General features: G+C 43.7%; 1 protein-coding gene across 1 annotated transcript in view; it reads left to right on the forward strand.

The window, feature by feature from the left end:
• Positions 1-25772, forward strand: part of LOC138471867 (ficolin-1-like) — a 323001-nt gene that overhangs the window by 45848 nt on the left and 251381 nt on the right. The window contains exons 2-3 of the mRNA XM_069609726.1: positions 18719-18832; positions 20656-20709. Of these exons, the coding sequence (XP_069465827.1) occupies positions 18719-18832; positions 20656-20709 (168 nt within the window). The remainder of the gene's footprint in view (positions 1-18718; positions 18833-20655; positions 20710-25772) is intronic.

Below are 25772 nucleotides of genomic sequence, written 5' to 3' on the forward strand. Positions count from 1 at the left end.
GTTATAATCCCTTTCGTCACGATAAAATTTGCGAAATTTCCAGATTTTCACCTCATCCTGATAGTCCTTGAGTAAAGCATGCATTTTATCATAATTGTTATCTTTAACTGTGTTAGGATTGGCCATTTCGGCTATTTCTTTTTGTAATGCATCACTTTGTGTAGTGACACGTGTGTGTTCACGTTCAGCATGGATAACCAATAACTTGAGCATTTTCTCTGAACTGAGCGTAAGATTTTCTTCCCATTCCTGGGCTAGATCTTGGTCGTCATTATGAGTGAAGTCGGAAAGATAAGAATACGCAGACCTCTAGGAATCATGTTGTGCTCAATATAATTATCGAGTGATACCTTCTCCCAATATTTATTTATTTCTCGTTTGGACAGTCATTCCAATCGGACAAATTTATTAGAGAGTGTTTCTGTAGCTTTGCCATAATTGGAAAAGGCATTGCTCATGCTACCTTTAGGGGCGAAGAGTGCTACTCTGTCCCTTTCATGATTAGCAATATATTCTGCCATGGTTAACCCCAAAATAGGAGAATGCGACGTGTAGAAAAAGTACAAATACAAAAGCTATGATAACCCTGCAGGCCTCCAAGGCACAGTAAATTGAAAAACAAAATTGAGGTGTGCCGGTGTGGTGAGGCGCTGGGTTAGAACTAAATTTGAGAAGACAAACTAAAGTCAATGAGACCCTTACAAACCAAATAAGATTGGGTTGCTGCACGAAAGAGGGACCAGCAGTCACCTCATAAACTGCTAATAGATACAAACACTTGAAATTGTCACCTCTAAATGATTGCGCAGCCCTGAGCAAATGGTAAATGTCCTATTCAAATTGAGTGTGTAACTGAACAACAGATACGGTGAAACAAAGAGTCCAAAGCAAGTAGATTCTTCAGTCAAAATACGCTGTTGAAACAGATTTTATGAAATGATGCAAAAACAAGACTGCCGACACGTGTTTCGACCCAAAACAACGGGTCCTTTTCAAGGCAAGACGTATGTTATTCAAACTGCATTGGAAAACCCAAGCCCTCCTGGGGGGCAGATATATGGGCCAATTCTAAAGTAGTTGATTCTCCTCAAGAATATAAGTGGCAAATAACTGAAGCAGTCTCTGTTACTGATACAGTGTGGTACATTCCCAGAACATGGGAGTTTGTTCAAACGTTGCAACTGTGAGTTCAGGGGCTGGTTCCCCACTGTGGCCAAAGTCCAAACGCTTCACGAAATCAGTGTTGTGAGAAAATACATTGTGGGAATGAGCGGATTAGGTCTGTAAAGGAAAGCCTTTTCCTCATCTGTCAATGTCCCACGTGAGTGCCAGTCATATAACAAAACTTTCAATTCAGATACCGTCTCTTTGGTAGGGTTGCCAGGTAACAAATGATAACATCCAGGAGTACTCAGATGTTCATTAGCCATAGTAATATAATCTGCAGTATTTAAAATGACAATATTACCACCTTTATCGGCTTCTTTAATGACAATGCTCGTATCCTCAGCAAGATTTTTGAGAGCAGTTTTTTCGGAAAGAGTGAGATTGCTCTTGGTTGACTGAAACTGGGAACGATCTATTTGTTTGTGTATATCTTGAATGACTGCCAGATAAAAGGTGTCTATAACAGTAGCATCAGTAATAGCTGGTACAAATTTGGATCTGGGTTTGTGCTCCATCATTTCAAAATTATGTTGGTGAATGCCTAATTCCTGTTGTAAGCCATTGGAGGTGCTAGCAGTATCAACGTTAAGTGACATAAGAAGTCGTGTGTCCTCTATATCGGAAATGGTTAAGCTACTCAGTGATGGAGAGGCAATATGTGGCCTGTAGATTGCAACTTGTTGATGGAAATACTTTTTAAGTCTAAGCTTGCGAATAAATTAGAATAAATCAATTTGGAAATCAATAAGATCAGAATGACAACTCGGTACAAAAGAAAGACCTTTATTCAGAAGGGACAGTTCAGCGGAGGACAAGACCTTACTTGATAAGTTACAAACTAAGTGCGGAGTATCGATTTGGTTGGCAAGTTTTTGGAGCTGGAACGAGTGTGCCTCTTGTTTGCGTTTCTTCCTTTGTCTGGCCCTTGCTCCTCTTCCTCCTCGGAAGATGTGGCGGGAGTTATGGTAGGTCCCCCTAAAGGGACAGTGAAGCGAACTGTTTTATTTGATAGAGCAGTTTGGCTAGGGATGTTGCCTTTTTTGTATCGTTTGATTTCAGCTAGAAAGCCTCTGCGTTGGTGCGTAAGAGCAGGAGTAAAACTTTCCTCCCCTTTATCGGTAGCACTGGGTTGATCTTCCTCGGATTCTATCTCAGATGAAACCGGTGTGGTGGTGGGAGTTGCGATTACAGATTTGATGTTATCCTGATCAAATTTCGCCTGAAAGGTATAGACTCGATCATTGTTATAATCCCTTTCGTCACGATAAAATTTGCGAAATTTCCGGATTTTCACCTTATCCTGATAGTCCTTGAGTAAAGCATGCATTTTATCATAATTTTTATCTTTAACTGTGTTAGGATTGGCCATTTCGGCTATTTCTTTTTGTAATGCATCAATTTGTGTAGTGACACGTGTGTGTTCACGTTCAGCATGGATAACCAATAACTTGAGCATTTTCTCTGAACTGAGCGTAAGATTTTCTTCCCATTCCTGGGCTAGATCTTGGTCGTCATTATGAGTGAAGTCCGGAAAGATAAGAATACGCAGACCTCTAGGAATCATGTTGTGCTCAATATAATTATCGAGTGATACCTTCTCCCAATATTTATTTATTTCTCGTTTGAACAGTCGTTCCAATCGGACAAATTTATTAGAGAGTGTTTCTGTAGCTTTGCCATAATTGGAAAAGGCATTGCTCATGCTACCTTTAGGGGCGAAGAGTGCTACTCTGTCCCTTTCACGATTAGCAATATATTCTGCCATGGTTAACCCCAAAATAGGAGAATGCGACGTGTAGAAAAAGTACAAATACAAAAGCTATGATAACCCTGCAGGCCTCCAAGGCACGGTAAATTGTGGCAGACTCTTGCTTTTCAGACGCATTTGTCTGAACGTGAATTACGTCAGATCTTGTGAGTCACGGTGCAACGGGATTAAGAAAAATGTATTTTTCAGGTCAATCACTGTGAAATATTTTGCATCAACAGGTATATGAAATATAATTGTAGCCGGGTTCGGGACTAGAGGGAACCTCGGCCTCAACAATATCATTTATTGGCCTCAGATCTTGAATTAGCCTCCACGACCCGTCTTTACTTTTTTTCACAGGGTACACTGAAGTATTACATGATGACACTGATGTCACTAAGATGCCTTGCTCTATCATGGCAGAAATTGTCTTAAAAATCCCCTCATCTGACTCTCTGGACATGGGATATTGTTGGGATTTTGGTAGAATTGCTCCTGGTTTCAGTTTAATTTTCACTTCTCCAACCCCCTTCAAGAGGCCTACGTCATTGGGGCCTGTAGTCCATATTGTGACAGGCACCTTGGCTATGTCGTCATCAAAATATTCAGGACGATTTAGTGCCAACATCATTCTCTGAGGTACTTCACTTTTAACCATCTTTACCCAAAAGGTGAGACTCACTTCCACTATTGTCTCTACCATATCTTCTTGTTCTTCAAACAGATAGTGATCTGTGACGTCAGTCAATCGATAGCCTTCTTCAATGGCAATCACTGCGCACAATTGTCAGCCCTCTTCGTCATAACCATCAATCAAGGCCACTCTCCCTCGCACTGCAGCCGTTTGTATTGTCAATGGAAATACTTGTCCTTCTCCTCATGCATCGGTATTCTGGATCTGAATAAGAACTCATCAGGGGTTCTCATGACTTTGTATGCAAGGCCTGGCAATCCTGCCATAAGCACACACATACCATATATGAACATTTCTGTCTCATTTGTATGGGCCTCATGGCTATGTGTCCTGAGTATGCTCTAATCATTTTGCATACATTTGAATAGTGCATTCTTGGAGTGGAACATACTATGCCCTTCTCCGTGAACGAGATTGTCATGTTTAATTGTGTCATTAAATCTCGACACAAAATGTTTACTGGGGTCTGCCGAGAATATAATAAAGGTACATTCATTTCACATTGTCCTATGGAGACTGGAAGTGCATTTGTGAAGGGAAACGACTGGTAGCTCCTGTAAAACTCTGAGTATCTATGGCCGGACAAGGAAAACTTGCCTTCACGTATGCACGACCGTGTTGCACCTGTGTCAACAAAGAAGGAATATTCTTTATCCCCTATAACGACATCCACCCTAGGTTTCTTTGTGAGGGTCTGGTGTCACTGATAGGATAGAACACATCAGGGTTCCCAGTGAGCTGTCCTAGTTTATATACAAATTTGGCCCACTGTGTGCCGGTGAATTTCCCCCATTCCCATTGTTACTTCCGATTCCAGGGTTCATGGTCTGCGATAGTTACAGCGGTGCCTGTTGGGATTGTCCTTGTGGGAAATTTCCCATGCTTTGCGGTTGCACCCCTTGTTACGCTCTTGGCCCTTGTTGTTGCACCGTGTGATTCTGTGCACCACCCTGCTGTAAAACTGCAGGTGGATTTTCCATGCCTCCTCCTGTTCCTCAGCCGTTCTGCATCATGCCTTGATTTCTGCATGTGCGCACCAAATGCCCTGTCATTCCACACAGCCAACATTCTGGCGGTGGTCAGATCATTTGCCCGTTTGACATATCTTGATAGCCATTTTGCATATTTTGAAAACCTCCTTGGTTATTTTGGAAACCTCCCTGATTACTCTCCCATCCTCTTCTCCTAAATCCTCTTCTCCTGGGATAAAACCCTGTATTGCTCTGACTGCTCTGCTGTTGATTAGTCACCTGCGGCATGCTTGATTCAGCTGCTCTAGTTATCATGGCTTCCTCAAGAGCATACTTTGACAATTTCTTTTGCACCAATTTTGCTTCCTCACCTTTTCGTGTTGCTTCCTTTTTGCGATTCTTTTCCTGCAGCAGTCTACAATAATGTGCGAAGGTCAACTGTATTTCTGCCCAAGGCTTGGCTTCAATTCCCACCAATTTCTTGAGTTGTTTCTGTACCGGCTCATGTATCCATTTTCCGGCTCCCAATGTCAGCATTGGCAGCTTGCTTTTCAAATTTCCTCGATCCATGTGTGGCCATGGAATATTGCAGTCTTACTCCCCCCTTCTCAAGCAACGGAAATCTCTTCTCTCATTGTTCTCCTGTATATTGCAGGGGTAATATTCCCGCAGTGCCGTCTACCTGGCAATGCCCTTAGTCTGTCCACATAGGGCTGTCATGATGCCTACCTCCAAGGAGCCAGACCAGGCCCAGCTACCCCAGAGGCAGACATCATGTCCCCGAGGGAAGTCTCAGCAGCCCCAAGTAGGGGCCCTTTGGACTCAGTCCTGGCGCCTTTGGCACCAGGCTCATATTGGACAACAGTCCTGGCGCCATAGGCGCCAGGCTCATAAAAGATGACTTTGTGTTTAAAGGTGCTTGGTGTAAACTTACCTGATGCAGACCATGCTGCAACATCCGGGCCATCTAGAGGCATGAATGGGACTACTTTACCTTTGGGGACTACTTAACCGCACGGTGTGGCCGGAGGAAGAATACATACCTGAGAGGAAGGATACATACCTGGAACTACTTTGAAGGCTATTTAAGCCATGCCCAAGCAGCAACTCACACTTCGCGTTGTTCTGCATCTAGCAGCTGGACGCTCACCGTGTCTGCTCCTGCATCCTGACTTCTGCCACGCCCGCCAGCATCCTGGAACACCTGCAAAGGGAGAAGAGAAGAGAATAGGAGAAAGAAGAGTCCTTACCTGCTAAATTCGGTATTCCGGAGACATTTCGCCGACGATCCTGAAAAGAAAGACATTCATTTTAAAAGTACATCGCATCGATCGCTGCAGCACCGCATTCCACTCACCTTTACTAGGCGCCTCCATGTTCATCAGCGACCATCTGGATCCGCAGCCACATTTCAGCGCCTAGGGAGAAAAAGACAAGAACAAAGGTGAGCTAGGGAAGAGAATAAGAAAACCTTAATTTGCCATCATAAGACTTAGCTGTTGGGTCATTCCCACTTCATTTCGGGTAGGTGCCGCATCCTGGCATTTCCGGACCCCGGCCCCTAAGGGGAAAAAAGAGACATCAGCGTTAGTGAGCGAATGCTAAGACATTACCTGAACGCTCATTAAAGACTTACCTGATATCTACTGGAACTGCACCTCCCACTTCGGGTCGGTGCCATATCTCCGGCATTTCCGAACCCCGGCCCCTATGGGGAAAAAAGACACAAGCATTAGTGCATTAATGCAAGGACACTAAAGGAACCTCTCATCAAACAACTCACCTATGTTTCCTTCGTCGGTTCCATTGCTCATCTCAGAATCTTTGTTCTGCACCTGAAATAGAGACAACGGACAATTATTATTTCAGGATCATACTTATAAACAGAATTCTCACAGTACTTTACCGGGAAGGTCAAGCAAACTTGAACTCTCTACAATCCATGATCCAGTGAAGTAACTGGATTACAACACGCCCCTGCATCAGAAGCAGGATGGAGAGCTCGTCCTTTCAGACCCTAAGGTGAGACTTCACGGGGAATCGCAGAAGGGTTTCGTGGAGGGTGAGAAGGGAGTGGGAGGCTTACACATTATCCCGCAGATTGTTAATACTCCCTTTTCACACACAGAAGGATATTTCTGCGAGTCAGACAAGCCAGATTTGAGGGTCCGGTCCTGTCCATCTTCCGAGTCCTGCGCTTCACCATAGAAGAGGCAACAGCACTCCAAACCAGGCCTGCGCCTCCGTGGGAGTCAGGTGAGCGTAACAAGGGCAGAGAAGACACCCCCCTCTGACCGTGAATTACTTCTTCATGTCGGTCAGGCTGCGTGGCTCACTCTGATGCTCTCAGTGCAGATTTGCTATTGTCTGACCACCTTATTCCTTTTTCCCTTGGGATTCGTCTTTTGATTTGTCCCTCTTCCTCATTTTCCTCACGCTCCTCACTTTAGGAGTCGGACATTGTCTGTCCCATACTAGTGCGACTTCTCATTGTTCCTCCTTATTTCTAATCTATTCAAGGATAGCTCTCTATTCCCACTACTTCTGGTGACACCCTCAGTGTCATACAGCTGAGTGCTCTCCAGACGCTCATCTTCCCCCTCCCCTTGGGGTATTTGTTGTAGCCCCATTTCATCATATATTCTATCGATCATTTCTCCGATGCTGTGGTATCGAAGTCATCGCCAATATTTACCCTAGACATGCCTGGTACTGAATCGTACTCAGGAAAGAATTCTTCGATGTCTTCCCAGTCTACAACTGGAGCGGGTTTTTTAACCTCTCCACAGATATTCAAGATCGCGTGCTCTCTGTCTCTGTTTAAGTTCTACATCGTCATCAAATTCTTTCCGTTTCCTCGCCTCTTCTCTGACCCTATCTTCATCCTTTCTCTTTTCATTTCTACGTTTATCTGCCCTTCAAATTCCTCATCTCTTTGTCTCTTTATTTTTTTCTCATGTATCCTTTGCTCTTCCTCTAACCTCTGCTGTTTCTGTCTGTCTTGGTCATTGACTGCTCTTGGTCTGCGATTGAGCTGTTTTTCTTGCTCTTCGCGATATAGCTGTTCTCGCCTTTGTATGTCTTTCTTTCTTATCCTTTTGTCTCTCAACTCCTTCTCCTGCCCCTTCTCTTACCCCTTTCTCTGTCTCATCTTACCTCTCTTTTTGTTTTGCGTCATCAATGCCTTTGCCATCGAGTTTCAATAAAATTTGCCCTCCCATCCATTTGTCTTTTGCGAATGCTATCTCATCAGTTCTATCTTCGCTTCCCTTCCATATCTTCCCTTCTCTCTCTTTGTTGAGCGATGCACTTGTCTGTGCCTGATCTCTTTGTTCGTGATCACGTCTCTCCTTTTCCCTTGGGACTGCAGAGGCAATATTCTTATCCTTATCTTTCTCTTGATTTTCGTCACTACTATGTGTAGGTGACTAATATGCGGTGTTACTGTACCCCGTGGCTGCTTTGAGTTCTCTCAGTGGGTATAATCCCTCATCCTTGCTTTCTTCAATTTTTGTTTCGGAAAGGGCAGGTGGCGCGGTAAGCGTCTCACCCCCTCTGTACATACATTAAATATCAAATCTGTCGGTGGCTCTTCCTCCTTTCCCTGTTCAACATTTTCCACAACTCGAGAACAGCAAGGCGTTTTTCTAACTTCGTGCCTGTATATGTTGCATGCAAATATGTCATCATATGTTGCAAGACAGCTTTGGATAAAGACCCATTTTGTGGCCATGGCATAAACATTTTGTGGGCCGTACCTTTAACCTACTCGGTACTGTATTTCTTTAGCTTGGGTGCGTGTTTTGGCAACTGCTTGCATAAGTGTGCCAATGGAGTCATATCTTCCATGCTTAAATCTGTTCCATTTTCCTCTTATATAACACTTCTCGACGCTTTCATGTGGCTTAAACAACTTCTAACAATATATAACACTTCTCAACGCTTTCATGTGGCTTAAACAACTTCTAACAATATAAGCGAGCACCAAACACTGCAAGCTCCAATCCAAATATGTTTCCACAAAATGTTATACCTTCTAATTTACTCAAAAACATCAATTCATATGCGATTATATCTCAGCTCTTCAATCGCATAAAATTGAAATCAGTTTTGTCAAGAATTATTTTTTTATATGACGTCACAACAAAAATATGTAAGACACACGCTTGACAGACTAGACGAACACCAGCTGGACATAGATATCTCTGCCTCTAATCATTACCCCTTCATAGAGTGTAAACATACACCTTTCACAACGTCTTTAACCGTTGTGGTAGTCTATTTGTTCCCCATTATGTGGGACTCTGGGTACACGTTTCTTCTAGCTGCTATATTAAAGCGTAGGAATAAGGCGAATCCTCTCTCTTCTCTGGTGTCCTCCCCGGTAACCTTTATTCATTTAATTATTCTGCAGTCATTATCCATATATACATATACAGTCTTCTCTACTTCTAAATATATTTAGTTTTTTCCTGCCTCCCTCCGTTACCTTTTCCCGTTACTTGTTCTAGAGCATGCATTTTTGCCACAACATAAGTCTTTTTCACTCACCGTTCACATGGTTCTTCTCTGGACCCTTGGGATCACTGCCTTTGTTACTGCCTTCTTTGGATTTTCACCCGTTCAGCTGCCCGAAGGGATGCGTGGGGAACACGGGTCCCTTCAGGCCCTGTCTGCAGTCTATTTACACTACCATTGTCTATGGGAAGCTTCACGGTCTACTCAGCAGAATGGCAAAGGACTTGTGATATTGCCGAAGACCTAGAGTTATCTTCCCCCTCCCCTTGGGGTATTTGTTCTAGCCCCATTTCATCATATATTCTATCGATCGTTTCTCCGATGCGTCTGGTATCGAAGTCATCATCAATATTTGCCCTAAACGTGCCTGGTACTGAATCATACTCAGGAAAGAATTCTTCAATGTCTTCCCAGTCTACAACTGGAGTGGGTTTTTTAACCTCTCACGACAGATATTCAAGATCGCGTGCTCTCTGTCTCCGTTTACGTTCTACATCGTCATCAAATTCTTTGCGTTTTCTCGCCTCTTCTCTGACCCTATCTTCTTCCTTTCCCTTTTCATTTCTACGTGCATCTGCCCTTCGAATTTCCTCATCTCTTCATCTTTTTATTCTTTTCTCATGTATCCTTTGCTTTTCCTCTAACCTCTGCTGTTTCTGTCTGTCTTGGTCATTGGCTGCTCTTGGTCTGCGATTGAGCTGTTTTTCTTGCTCTTCGCGATATAGCTGTTCTCGCCTTTGTATGTCTTTCTTTCTTATCCTTTCGTCTCTCAACTCCTTCTTTTACCCCTTTCTCTGTGTCTCATCTAACCACTCTTTTTGTTTCACGTCATAAATGCCTTTGCCATCGAGTTTCAATAAAACTGGCCCTCCCATCCATTCGTCTTTTGCGAATGCTATCTCATCAGTTCTATCTCTGCTTCTCTTCCATGTCTTCCCTTCTCTCTCTTTGTTGAGAGATGCACTTGTCTGTGCCTGATCTCTTCGTTCGTGATCACGTCTCTCCTTGTCCCTTGGGACTGCAGAGGCAATATTCTTATCCTTATCTTTCTCTTGATTTTCGTTACTACTATGTGTAGGTGACTAATATGCGGGGTTGCTGTACCCCATACCTGCTTTGAGTTCTCTCAGTGGGTATAATCCCTCATCCTTGCTTTCTTCAATTTTTTTTTCAAAAAGGCCAGGTGGCGCGGTAAGCGTCTCACCCCCCTCTGTACATACATTAAATATCAAATCTGTCGGTGACTCTTCCTCCTTTCCCTGCTCATACATTTTCCACAACTCGAGAACAGCAAGGCGTTTTTCTAACTTCGTGCCTGTATATGTTGCAAGACGGCTTTGGATAAAGACCCATTTTGTGGCCATGGCATAAGCATCTTGTGGGCCGTACCTTTAAACCACTCGGTACTGTATTTCTTTAGCTTGGGTGCGTGTTTTGGCAACTGCTTGCATAAGTGTGCCAATGGAGTCATATCTTCCATGCTTAAATCTGTTCCCTTTTCCTCTTATATAACACTTGTCAACGCTTTCATGTGGCTTAAACAACTTCTAACAACATAGGCGAGCACCAAACACTGCAAGCTCCAATCCAAATATGTTTCCACAAAATGTTATACCTTCTAATTTACTCAAAACCATCAATTCATATGTGATTATATCTCAGCTCTTCAATCGCATAAAATGTAAATCAGTTTTGTCAAGAATATTTTTTTTTTCATATGACGTCACAACAAAAATATGTAAGATAAACGCTTGACAGACTAGACGAACACCAGCTGGACATAGATACCTCTGCCTCTAATCATTACCCCTTCATGGAGTGTAAACGTACACCTTTCACAACATCTTTAACCGTTGTGGTAGTCTATTTGTTCCCCATTACGTGGGACTCTGGGTACACGTTTCTTCTAGCCATTATATTAAAGCGTAGGAATAAGGCGAATCCTCTCTCTTCTCGGGTGTCCTCCCCGGTAACCTTTATTCATTGAATTATTCCGCAGTCATTATCCATATATATATACAGTCTTCTCTACTTCCAACTCTATTTAGTTTTTTCGGTTACCTTTTCCCGTTACTTGTTCTAGAGCATGCATTTTTGCCAGAACATTAGTCTTTTTCACTCACCGTTCACATGGTTCTTCTCTGGACCCTCTGGATCACTGCCTTTGTTACTGCCTTCTTCGGTTTTCCGCCCGTTCAGCTGCCCATAGGAATGAGAAGGGATGCATGGGGAACACGGGTCCCTTCAGGCCCTGTCTGCAGTATATTTACACTACCATGTCTACTCAGCCGAATGGCAAAGGACTTGTGATATTGACGAAGACATAGGGTTACTTTATGTCGACGGTCAATAAGTGTCTTATTCAAATCGATAATTGATAATCGATAACCATGAAATCTCTGCTACCAAGTGTACTCAGGAGACCCCCGACCAGCCCATAGAGCTGAGGTTTGCTAAGAGAGTACTTTAAGACGAGATAGATGCACCTTGAGATGGATGGGGGTGCAGATTTATTACTCCAACACCAATCAATAAGTACAACTCAATGGTTTGGCAAAGGGAGTCCGTTTAATGACAAGTACAAAAAACAGGAGTCATGGCAATCAGCACTAATGCGATAGTCCGTCTAGCTTCAACTCCAACAAACTTCATAAAAAACACATCATTTATACTGAAAATTCGTCATAAGTGACGTGTAACACTCAAAAGTTAATAAGCATTTCTATTGGTTCGGAAAAGGTAACTTTTATATAGGTGCTATGTCTGTATATGGTAACAGAGTGAGGGTATTGAGTAAATACTGTCAGGTGGGCATCTAAGCCCGTCCTTCAAAATGACTACTGTAGACGTCACTAAAAGTATGACGTCCCATTGATTCTACTAACTATAGGACCCTAGATTATTTGGTCCATTGTGATTGGGTTGGCACCAACACCATGCATATATTTCCACTTTGCTTAGCAGCACACAGAATGGTCAGCCAGGTGCAGGGTGCCCCTACAGCTACCCAGCCTGCCTCCAATTAAAGTTACAATCAATCATCACTTCAACAATAATGTGTCAATTATGTTACTGTCGTTGGCCTCGAAACTGAATCTTCTGTCAATGAAAGTTCCGATATCTCCTCCTGGACGGATGCCAAGCGTAGGTGTGAACTCGTGCTTCTCCTCGCTCAGATAGTCACGTGATGCAGACACCGTGAATTTGCCTAGTTCCTCTCAATTTGTGCATTTAATTCTTATTCAGTTTGCCACCCGCCTACTCTTCCTTATCTTGACCTTTCAAAGACCGTATATTCTGTTCTTAAGTTTCAATTAGATGTAGCTACTGTTCGTTCCTTCTGTTGGTATGACGTTGGCTCTCCTGGCACGAGTTGCATCTGCTGAGTTTCGATTCAGCCGTCTCTTCTCATTTTGCTAGAATATGAATCTTGTCTTGTTTGGTCTCTAGTAACCTGAGTTGATTCTGATTTTCGTGTAAAGTGGAATCGCACTTATAATACTGTGCTTCGTTTTGAGGTAGATTATGTATAATGGCACTTGCCGTTCTATTCTTCTACTTAGCATAGGAAGCGGCACTGTTGTCTTAGCTTTCTTGGAGTTTCAAGCATATGTACAGGTGTAAACTGATCGACTGTATTGATTTTGCTTACAGCTTAACTCTCTTACGTTTTGATAGCTTTCTATCAATTTAAGCTCACAATCTCTTTTCTCATGGCTATTTGTCTCCTTGTGTCATTCTTGGTTTGTCATTTGTTCTATCTGTGAGTCTGTCCGAGCTCTCGTGACGTCACCATTCGTCTTCCATTAAAGCCTTTTTGGTTTCTTCCGGGACGTTACTAAGGCAATCTTCATTTCCTCTCATTTGTTGGTAGGGTTTTCTCCATGGATACCTTACTGTCCTTGGTTGTCTGGGTATTGGTACTTCAATAGGTGTTGCTCTTATGATGGGTACTGGGCAGAGCCCTACTGCAGCTCTCTGCTGGTTTATTTGCTCATCATAAGTCACATATTTTGGTTTGAACGTTCCTGGTACCTCAAAATGGGCGATGGGAGTGCAGACTTTACTTGGGACCTCCTCTACACAAGGAAGCTGCTTCTGATTCCCAAACATGGTTCAAATTACAAGTGAGCCCCACCTCACAACTGGGAAGTTACCAAAATACTACAAATAAATCCAGGGTTCACAAAATAGAATATGTCTTCATAGTACAACCTGCATATTTTTGGTCTCGCTAATAAAATATAAATGACAGAAAACAAAATTAACAACTCTTATTCAAACAGACATTCATCCATACATTTTATTAATAGAATGGTTATTTTAAAAACTAATAATGGCTACTAAAAAAAAAGAGTATCAAGACGTGGCAATATTGTATTGAAGGTTTTCCATAAAGCACAATAAAATTACTTTAATAAGTCGGCACACATAAAATGAGGATTGGATGTACCTTCTTTTCTTCTGATCATCATAAAATGCTGGAAGCCTAGAGTGGCTAATCCAGAAGCTATTCTCACTACTTTCAGATAGTTTTGGTGTTAATGAGGTGGAACGTCCAGATGAAGCATGATGAAATTGTACTTGCCATAAAGGCTCTGAAAAGCTCACTTGCAGCCGGCCCGGACATGATTTCAAATGTAGATCTAAAAAAATATCCAAATGAGTGGGCAGATTTTATTGGAAAATTGTTCATGCAAATTAGCATGACAAAAAAACTGCCAGACTCATGGAAGTCTGCAATTGTAGTCCCAATTCACAAGCGAGGCAGCTGGGACGATCCGAACAACTATCGCCCAATTGCTCTGCTTGACACAATTGGAAAAATATTTTGGGTCTAATCTGCGTAGCAAACTTGCAAAATGGGCAGAAAAATTGAAGATAAATGACATTCGACAAACAGGATTTACAAAGGGTGTCGGAGTGGATGTAAATCTATTAATCTTGACGATACTAAAATTAGAAACAATAAAGATGAATGGAAAGATCCACTTCGCTTTTATCGACATGAAACAAGCCTTCGATGGTGTGAACCGTAGTAGATTATGGGCGAAACTGTCAAAATGGGGTTGTCCGACATCCATTCTAGAGCCAATTATCGCTCTGCATGAACACACATCAATTAAGGTTCGACTAAACAACAGAGGTGAATTATCCAATTCTATTAAAACCCTTAGAGGTGTAAAACAAGGATGCCCTCTGGCTGCAGAGCTATTTAAATTATTCTTGGCAGAACTACCTTACGATCTTGCAAAAGTTCCTTGTTTTTCACCAAAGATTAATCAAACTCCACTCAATTGTGTCCTCTATGCAGACGATTTGGTTCTCTTAGACAGAACGCAAATAGGGCTTCAGCGCCTACTAACAGGTTTACACATATATATGGAGCGTAATGAATTAACAATAAACATCTCAAAAACGAAAATGATGTCAATTGGTAATGTAAGAAGCCAAATAGATAAAGCATTTAAGTGGAAAATCGCTGAAGCAAACATTGATTCTGTAAACTCAATAAGATATCTGGGGATACAATTCAATAATTCCATCTGTGAACAGCAATGGGTTTTGGATATAACATCAAAAATGACAAAGTTAGCTTTGTGGCAAGTTTTCAATAGAACCTATCCTCAAATTTTACCAACATAAAGTGGTACCAACGATAATCTTTGGGGCCGAGGCTGGTTGGAATATAAAAGCACAAACCTGGCATATATTAGAAGGATGCTTTTGGCGGAAAGTATTGAGGCTATCATCATCAACATCAATAATTTTATTGCGACATGAATTAGCCCCAAATTCCTTATATATGAGAGTGGTTAGGAACTCGATTGCCATTATGCGCAAAATAGCTCTAAATTCATCAGATCCGGCGTACAACATTTTTGCAGATGTTCAGGCTACTAACAGCCAAGCTTTACTGAACACATGGTTCCATAAATTAACGGATTTTCTATCTGCAGCAGACATATCTAATTGCGAACTTTTAACTCGTCCACAGCATGCCAAAAAGAAATTTGATAACTGGGCCTGGATTGTTAACATCGAAGCTCGACAAAAAATGAAATCTATACATTTGATGGACGCCGATCACAGGAGATTAAATGAACCAGTACGCTACTTATTGAATTGTCCGTCTCGTCATCATCGAGAGCAATTTCTACGGTTTCGAACAAATACCTTAAAAACCAAAGAAATTCTCTGGAAAAGAAAAGACAAGGCGTTACATGACAATCTTTGCCGCTTTTGCGGTCAGACGACTGAAACATTAAAACATCTGCTAATTGAATGTCGTCAAACTGTTAAGGAACGTTCATTACATCTAGGCAAACTGGCACCCATAGATGGAGACATGGAGGGTGGTGGGTAAAGATCGCTTCTGGATCCAATGTAAAACTTGTATGTGCTACTGTGAACTACCTTGACATGATTTTGAAAGCAGTCGCCTAATATTTCGGATCAGCTGTGCTGGACTTCTGTACTTTTTTCCTAGAAACAAAAGTTTGAATCTTTTTTTTGTATTCAAATTGTAGCTTTTCTATAATAAAAAAAAAAATAATAAAAAAAAAATGAGGTGGAATCCTTAGACTTTTTATTAACTTTTGAAAACCAAACATATTTGCATAAATTGTTACCATGTTACTATTCTTAAAGATACTCTTACAGGCCACATCAGTCAAATTTGGCATTTCAAATTTCAATGAGTATTAAGACCGTGCAAGATTTATTTGTCAAATGGATGTCTCCATTTCATATTGATGGGATTGTATCTGCCTAGCCACCTGATTATCCAAATGTATTTATTGTGATTGGGTTTTAGCTTTAAACATACATTTCTTCGGATGAAATAGGTGTAATAGGTGGTCAATATGTAATAGGATGAAGTAACTCCGCTGCAAGGAAGATCACCCCCCCCACCACCCAGCATGCATCGATTCAACAACAAGATGGCCCACTCAGGCACAACAAAATACAACTTCTGGGCACCTGGCCCCCTGCAGCAAGTTGATAGTTGATTGGACCTTTCATCACCCTAAGCCTGGCCCGACCGGGACCGTTTGGTGGAGCTGGCCGAGTCCAAAGCCGTGTCTCAAGGCCTCATGTACTCTCTGCAGCTCAGCTGCGAGTAAGATCACTCTCTCCCCCGCCATCCAGCATGCAAGAGCTGGAGAATCAGGACCGCTGCATAGGCGATTAACCCCACGACAAGATGGGTGCCACAGGCACAACGAAATACAACTTCTGGGCACCCGGCCCCTTGCAGCAAGCTGATTGGACCTTGCATCACCCTAAGCCTGATCGAAGCCGGATGGCAGAGCCGGCCGAGTCCAAAGGCTGTGTCTCAAGTCCTCATGTACTCTGTGCAGCTCTGTGCTGCTAACTGCACTGGCCACACACCAACTATACCCAAACCAGCTTGAAGTTATCCAAGCAGGTGGAAGATGCCCAATTTGTATACTCGCTAAGCCAGTGGCCGTCCAACAGTGGCATAGCACTTGCAGACCAGGAACCAAGCATATTTATAAGGTATGTCTTGCACCAAACTAATGACATCCCTCTTCCTACAAGATGCCTTAGCATATCTTTGTTCACCGACCACTTCTATAACGACTGTTCCATTTCGCAAATACTGGCCATCTAAATCGCCCACCATAGCGCAGAGAATCCTGCACCTTACGCTGCGCACTATGTTCGAACACAGGACCAAAGTATACCCATCTAACCTAACTGTTGCCATGTTCACCATATGCAGAGACCCGGACATCAGATGCGGTTCATTCCATAAGCCTGACCTGCCCCTCTGAGCACCTGATACAGACTCACACTTGCATTCACCAGCAATGCAAGCGCACCAACAACCTGCATGCCTCAGCTTCGGCTCAGAGGAGCGGTACACCTTGTACAAAGTGGGCTTCTTCTACCACACACGCAAACCGGCGAAACCATACCACAATCCCCCTATCATGCCCACTACCCCCTCCAACTCTGCCACTCACACAAGTGTCCAAGCCTTGAGGAACTTGAATCACATTACAACCATGGCTGTCCTTGAATCACCAGTTACTACAAGCCCTGCGAGCACTAGGATCCCTGATTCCCTACGTGCCACGAAACCCATTATCAATGCAACATCTAAAACAACATGCATCATGGGGCTTGCTGCACTCAAGCTTAACCTGGCCCCAAGTACTTTGACAGTTAACACCCGGGCGAGGCCCACAAGCACTGCTAAGGCTGCTGGCGCATCAACCACAGCTGCCACTTGCTTCTCTGAACCTATCGCTCCTATCACAAGTGCTGTATCCATCACCTATGAGTCTATCACCCCCAACTCATCTTCAGTGATGCCACATGTATTTCAGAGCCCACTGTACCCATTCTCAGTGATGCCACATGTGTCTTAGAGCCAACTGTACCCATTATGAGTGATGCCACTTGTATTTTATAGCCAGCTGTACCCATTATGAGTGATGCCACATGTATTTCAGAGCCAATTGTACCCATCTCCAGTGATACCACATGTATTTTAGAGCCAGCTGTACCCATTTCCAGTGATGCCACATGGATTTAGCACCAGCTGCAGTAATGGTCAGACCATGCGTGCAGAGCGGCACCTACATATGTAATGCAAAAAACAGCCAGAAATTACAGTTACAAGGTAAGAAAATGTACAGTGGTGGTATGCATCACTAATGTACATGATCTATTTCCGCCATCAGTACAATGATGAAAATGGTTGAAAAAAAGGCAAAAATAATATGCTTTCACTGGAATACCACCAGTTTTATTCGAGTAATAATAGTGTTACTATTAAATTGCGTGGGTTTTTAGAAAGACGGCATCAGAGCTTTTATTTATCTCCAGGTTACGGCAAAACATCCTCCCACCTGATAATGACCCACATTGTGTAGATTAATACATCGCACTTCATTTCTGAGACCCAGGCATGAATGACGTGTGACTTCTGCTTACAATTATTGCTTTACTGTAATAAGGTTTTTCTTTATTTTGTAAATGCACTGATTTGTAATTAATATTATGTTAATGACCTATGCATGTGTCTAGAGTTCATGGGTAATGTGATCAGAAATATTTCCCATTCTTACAGTAATGGCTTTAATGGGTGACAATGTTGCAATTCTGCTGCCAGCCTCTGCTAGAGTAGCACCGCCAACTTCATTTTCTGAAATGGAGGCGAGTCACCATGTGGCCCCTAATGTTATTCCAGGCCAATTGGGGAAACAGGTTGCCTACAAGGTTCTTCCTATCTGGAGAGCTTTCCTACCTGTCCCTATTTAAAGACTTGATAGTTCACCATAAGACAAAGGTTACAGAGGACGTTACAAAGGCAGTGAAGACTGGTAACATCTGCATCATCTGGATGGCCCTTACTGAGGTCTAGGATTATAAAATATTACCTAATTGCATGCCTTTCTTTCTGGTGAGGTTATCCTAGGAAAATACTACAGATGGTAACTTTTCAAAGTTCTGCCGGTTTTTAATACACAGGGCACAGAAATGGGATGCACGTAGCCCTGCAAGCGTCACGTGGTCTGAGCAGTCCATGCCTGGGTGCACTTCGTGAGATGAATTAATCACCAAACCTGTTTCTTTCTTTAGAGGTAACGCTGATTGGACTGGATATAAAGGACAAGGTGACTATTCTCCAAGGACATACTGGATTTCCTGGACCTGCTGGCAGCAAGGGGGAAACAGGAAACACAGGAATTAAAGGTAGATCTTTGGTTGCTATGGAGGGTGGGGGAGGGATGGGTACCCTTTGATAATGCATTTGAAGATTCCAGTAGGTTTTGGATCCAACAGGTTAATACTGATGAACCGGGTCCTCTTTGTGCCCCCTAAACATCGCCCAGAATTAGATTAGTTAGAGGCTGGTGTAACTTTGGATTTGGATCAGTTCTAGCTGTAATCCCGGCTTTAATACTGCCCAACTGTTATAGCGTTAGCACCAACCAGACTATGACACTGCCATTGGTCAATTGGACCCAATGGGGAATTTTCTGCACAAATAGCACACACTTATAAAGCCGGCTGTAATTACACTGAAAGCAGGCAGCTAAATAGGATTTTCACCTCCAGAAAAAAGCTGGAGGTAAAACAGCCCATTTAGTGCCCAACTCGTGATAAGGCCCGCTCTGTACAAGCAGGTATTGGGCACTGGTGGATGGTGCTGATCAGCTCTTCCTGGTAGTTTGAAATGGGTGGACTGCTCAACACGCCAGAAGCTATGGTGACGGACCTGCACTGGCTGAGCATGCGGCCATAGATATGGATAGTGCCAGACAATCAGTCTGCCCGCTAGCATAAGGGCGCTCTGTGTGCCCTGTAATGCATCAAATGAAACATTACCTACAAGGTATACATTCTGTCCTGAGTCAAACCAAACAAGTCAGTGTTCTGGTAATGAAAACACGGAACACAAATGTATACAGTCATGGCAGTTCTTTGAAATTGTTCTCCTCGATCACCGAGGAAAAAGCAAACTGTGTCTGCAGATGTTTAATGAGGGAGATTGCAGATTTAGCTTAAATTTAAAAAAAACATTCTAAAAATATCACCCCAATCTGAAGTCACTGTCAATTTAAATACATCTTTACGTGCAGTTATCAATACTGCATTTTGAAGGAAGGTCCAAGCAGCACTGATAAATAGTCAACCAAGGTGCAGAAGCTAAGGATACTTTTGGACTCATTCTAAATGAGCCCGAGAATCTGTCAAAACAGACCTGAACGCCTGTGCCCCAAGAAGACAAGGTCCTCTTTGCCGGATTCAAGCGGAAAGGGGCACAGGAATCCGGCTATAATCACTGTTCCCTTCCCTATTTCCCCTCGATGCGGGAAATCTGAATGGATCTCGGCCCAGCACTCATGTGCCTGTGGAGGAGTCTGGTAAGAGAGGCAGAGCGGCAGTTTGCTCCGGAGGGCTCTAGCTGCCATTCTGTAGGTGGCAGAATGCCCGTCCAAGACCATGTGAATAATGCCCCTCTATGCCGGGATCAAACTATCGACCTCCCAGAGCGGCGTGCGGATTCACTGCCTGGAGTCGGTCTTGAACACCTGCAGTGAGAATTTCCCGCTGAGCTCCTCGCTGTGTGCGGCAGATTGGGTGTGATGGGAAAAACCCACTGCACAACACTTTCCACAGGTCCCTCTACATCTACCTCATTCGGAATAAAGCTATATGTTCAGAAAGTAGCTTAAGTAAGACTACAAACATAAAAGTACAACTTAAGCCATGTTCTGGTGTACATTTTACTTACCTTATTTGTTTAGCTTAGTAAACCAGCCCTAGATGTATATATGTATTGGTCTGATTAACTAAGCTAAAATACATATATAGTGTAAGTAACGCTATATTTATTACACACAAAAAAATAGGGTAAGGTTAAATGTATGCTAGAAAAAAATATTAAGTTCACTTATGCAATTTGTTTGCAGCTTAGTAAATGAGCCCCATATGTCTTGTTGTATGCTTTGCTTATGCTGTACAATTCTTCTCTAGTGCATTGCATAACCTCACCTTTTCTTCACACACAGGAGAAAAGGGAGCGATGGGGCCGCAAGGTGCAAAAGGTGCAACTGGCGCAACAGGTAAAGCATGGAAAGACTGAATGGCATGACCATAGACAGATATTTCAGAGGGCCTTCTGCGCCCTTACAGGGCATGCATGAACAAGGGCCATGGTTAGTATCCTATTGGGTGCCCTGCTTCCCGTGGTCCTGTATATCTCCCTGAATAGCTAAACATGCCTCTGACCTCATACTTCCTTCATGTTATCACACAGTCATGGTTCAACGTGGCAGACGTATTTCTTGAACTGGTAAAACATGAGAGTGGAAAGAAAATGTGATATTTGAGCCTGGTTGCAAAGTGTCTCAGCTCTCTGCTATAAGCACCTTATGTTAACGTGATAGTTAATGGAGCTGGATGAAATACTTCCCATGAGTTAACATCTTCACGCACGATTCATTGAATTATTTGCGTGTAAAACGGGGATTTGCGTGCCATTCTGCCTGCAAATCCCTATTTGAGGAATGGGGATTTGCGGCCAGAATGGAACGCAAATCCCTGTTTTACACGCAAAGAATTCCATGAATGAGGGCTGAAGTCTTTAAAATGGTCTCATCCTGGTAACGTCTTCTTCTGAAGAATAATTGGTTATTTTTGTGCGTTCCTTTAGCCCAGGCCATTCAGTACATGGCAGCTTGGCACTGCTCCGCATAGGTAATAAAAAACAGACGCAGTCAATAGGAAGTTTCAGGGAGTGCGCACCAGGGTTGCAGGATGACGATGGTACCCACATGTGCAGTTAATTATAGTACAATACGTATTGCGCTGCACCGCTCAGTTCCCCTCATTGTCTCCCCTGGGCAACACTGCGCAATATACCACCGATAGAACAGTAATGGCCCATCCGAGGAGCAGGAGCTCCTCCACGCAGGACCGACCCCTGCAGAAGCAGTGGACCCAAACAGGGAAGGCCCCACAACCAGCCACGAATTGTGGTAAGCGCTGCTTGCTTAGCGCTGCTAATCTACAAGATGCCATTTTAAATCCACTTTGCCGCATGCGAAAAGTCGCTGAAATCTGCCAATTTAAAAGAAACGGATATGTGCAAACCGCGGTGCAAAGCACTATATCTGTGCCATCGCCATTAAGGTACACGAGGTACCTGCATTCTCCTGAATTCTCCAAGATGGCCGTTCGTTTTCCTCCTGCATTCACCCCTGCCTAACCAGCCCCACACCAGCCCCACACAGCAGCCGATTGGCTCGCCGCCGATTTAAACCCCCTTTGGTCGCCGGCAGGTGAAGCCGGTCTAGCTGTGTCAGCCATCTGCCAGTCCCCCTGGCTCTCAAACACTGGCTCAAAGGTAACTTTCCCACAGAACCTTAATCACCGCCTCTTCCAAGACGTACGTCCTTGCCGCCTGCATCCACAAGTCATTGGCGCCGCACATGCACTGTTTCACTTTCCCCACCCAACGCTTCTCAAGCCATCCTGTTACCTACCTCGAAGCTCGTATCTTTATCAAGACGCGCACTCTCTCGCCATGTCCCTGCACCTCTCGCGGATGGCTCACACTGCCCCGTGCATTAGAACATGTGCTCTGGTCTCACTCCTATCACATTTACTAATTGCAGCTTGCACAGGTGCCTCGCCGAAATTCCTACGGCAGCTGCAACATATCATAGTCATAGTCTAGTTCGACAACTGCTAATTGACTGCCATTATCTTCCATTCTCACTCACCGCGGATTGTGATACATTGTTTGAAAATCAAATCTAGGTATTCGCACAGTCTCATACCTATTCCTCATGATTACTGATTGCCAGATGTTCTTTGAATAACGTGCCTGAAAGTTCTGCCATTCTAGTCACCACTGTCCTTGCCACACTGTTTTTAAATCGATTTCTAGGCATTCACACAGCCTTTGACCAATTTCCCAACATTATTGGCTGCCAATTTGCCTCTGCTAAATTTCTAAGTGTACTTAGTTCAAGACCTGCCCACACTGCTAATCGCTGCACCCTGCCACCACAGCTACTACCAGCTACTTTACTTTATGTATTGAATGCTGCTAGCTAACGCGCCGCACCACAGCTACCACCAGCAGCCCGACCATCGCCCAACACCGCATTATACCAATTGCTGCACTTTACCTGATGCTAGCCAAGCTGAAACATCACCTCCACCAATGTTACGTGAAATACTCAAGTATCACACAATATACACCAAACGAAACCAAACAGTCATCTCACTATAACTCCTTACGACCATCTTCTTCTCCACTGCTACAACAACCATGCCCACAGTATAAACTGTACCTTGCTCTCCCACAGAAAGAAACCGCAGACTTCGAGCAAGACTACCCCATCTCTATGAGCCCTTCTACCATAATAAACGCCTTAATCCACCCTTGAGATCCACCTCACAACACCCCAAGTATGCCCTCTCTCAACTATGCCCTGCAACAACTCCACCCAACTCAAACTGATCCCTGTAACCACCCAGAACTCACCCAACACAACCACCATCACCAGAGCTCTGATCAACGCCAGATCCTTAGTGGCTCACGCCACTGAAATATCAGACATCCTATCCACTAACAACCCCGACCTACTAGCAATCACAGAAACATGGCTGCATGAAGCCGCAGGCCCAGCCCTCTCAATAGCCATCCCCGAAAATTACCAAATAATCAGATTGGATAGACCCAACAACAGAGGAGGTGGTCTGGCCATCATAGCAAAGTCTGACCTAGTGCTAAGACTCCTCAACCAATCCCCCCGCAAATCCTGCGAGCTCTTCACTGCAAAACTACCCATCTCCGATTCCGCACCTTAACGATCCACCTCATTTATAGGCCTCCTGGCCCCATTGGCACATTCAAAGCAGACCTATCCAGCCTCATAGCCAACAACACAAAAGACACCTCTCAACTACTCTTACTTGGCGACCTAAATCTTGGCCTGAACGTCCCTGACGACAAGTCAGCACAAGCCATAGCCCCCATGTTAGCCGAACATGGCCTACTCCAAAAGGTACTCACCCCCACACACAATAAAGGCAAGACCCAGGACTGGATCGCCACCTTGAACTGCGACACCACAATTACCAAAACCACCCCTCAACACTGGACAGACCACTATCTCATTGACTTTACATTATCACTTAATAAAGAAGCCAATAAAGAAAAGACCATGGCACCACCCCTACCTACCAGAGCAAAAAAACACATAACCCCCGACAATCTCATACCACTCCTACTGCCAATCCTGAATGCCCTCCCCGACAATCTAAATCCAGAATGCCTTTTAGAAAGCTAGAACCATGCTATGAAAAACAGACTTGGCATCATTGCTCCACTAAAAATGCAAAAAAGCAAACAACAAGCTCACCTCAACAACTGGTTCACCCCCCACCTGAAAGAACTAAGAATGCACAAAAGGAAATTAGAATCCCAATGGCGCAATACTCCCACAGAAGAGAACAAACTACAGCTTAAACTCTTCGCCAATAACTACAAGAAAGAAATCCTTCTCACTAAAAAGAACATATTTAACGAAACAATAGAAAATTCCAATTCCAACACAAGAGAGCTGTTTGCTATACTAAGGGAACTAGAATCCCCCATGGTGTACCAGTGTACAAAACGCTCTAACAAAATCAAAATGCTCCAGATTCCTTAAGCCCTACCCTATCATCACCCAGTCACCACGCTAAAACAACCAATCCATCTAACCCAAATGCGTTCAGGTTCACCAAAATATCTATCCTAGAAACTGAAACGGTCATAGCCTCACTTAAACCATCGAATTGCAAAGGCGACAACTGCCCACCCCAAATAATTAAGGACGCTGCCAGGGACCTAGCCCCCTTTATAACCAAACTGATCAACGCATCCTTCTCCTCTAAACCAATACCTAACAATCTCAAAGAATCTTGAGTCCTGCCTCTGCTCAAGAAGCAAACACTAGACCCCGCTATTCCCACCAACTACAGGCCCATCACTACAGTACCGTTCCTGTTAAAGATAATAGACAGAGTAGCTTACCTACAAATCCAGCAATACCTAGAAACCCACAAACTCCTAGGCACACACCAATCAGGCTTCAGACCACAACACGGCACAGAGGCAGCTCTCATTGATCTAAAAACCCAGATCAACGAAATCAATGACAAAGGAAGAACCTCCATGTTACTCCTCCTCGACCTGTCGGCAGCCTTCGACCTGGTGGATCACACAGTCCTGTGGGAACACCTGGCCTCAGCAGCCCACTTATCGAATGAGGCCATAAACTGGATACAATCATTCTTGGACAACCGCACTATGAGAGTCTTCTCCTCAATAGCCTCAGCAGACCCCATCAGCATAACTTGCGGTGTGCCTCAGGGATCCTGCGTCTCCCCTACCCTCTACAACATCTTTACCAAGCCCCTATTTGACAAATTGGACAGACTGGGGGTCTCATACACTAACTATGCTGACAACACTCAGATCCTCATACCCGTTTTGGGCAACTTTGACTCGGATACGGCCTTGGTAAACAAAATATATCTCAGAATTCAGGCATGGATGGCCACACACAGCCTCTGCCTGAACGATGAGAAAACCGAAATCCTGCTCCTTGGCTTCAACGCTAACCTAAAAAAACTCTGCCCCAGCTACAAAGCGTTCAACATCGATGGTAATACCATTCCAGCCGCCAAAACAATGAAAACCCTAGGCTTTCACCTAGAATCAGCCTTGTCACTAAATAAACACGTAAATTCACTAGCTTCCTCCACCGCTTACACCTGCAAGCTAATCAGAGCATGTAGAGCATTCCTCTCCCAAGCCAGTTGCATCATCATAGCCAACGCCCTAATACTTTCCAAACTTGATTACTGTAACGCTTTGTACCTAGGAGCCAACAAATTCATAATCAACAAACTCCAAACACTTCAAAATAATGCACTCAGAACAGCCCTCAACCTACCTTCCAGAGAACACATATCCAACAAAAGAAGAGAACACAAATGGCTCAAAATCTGTGAAGTATCGCTCTCAAAACAGCATCACTTACCTTTAAATGCTTAAACAACGCAGCCCCCTCCTACCTCGCTGCCAGAATCATAAAAAAGACCTCCACCCGCCCCATCAGAACGA

Source organism: Ambystoma mexicanum, chromosome 8 (assembly GCF_040938575.1).
Source record: "Ambystoma mexicanum isolate Mex_15411 chromosome 8, UKY_AmexF1_1, whole genome shotgun sequence".
In the NCBI taxonomy this organism is placed as follows: Eukaryota; Metazoa; Chordata; class Amphibia; order Caudata; family Ambystomatidae; genus Ambystoma; species Ambystoma mexicanum.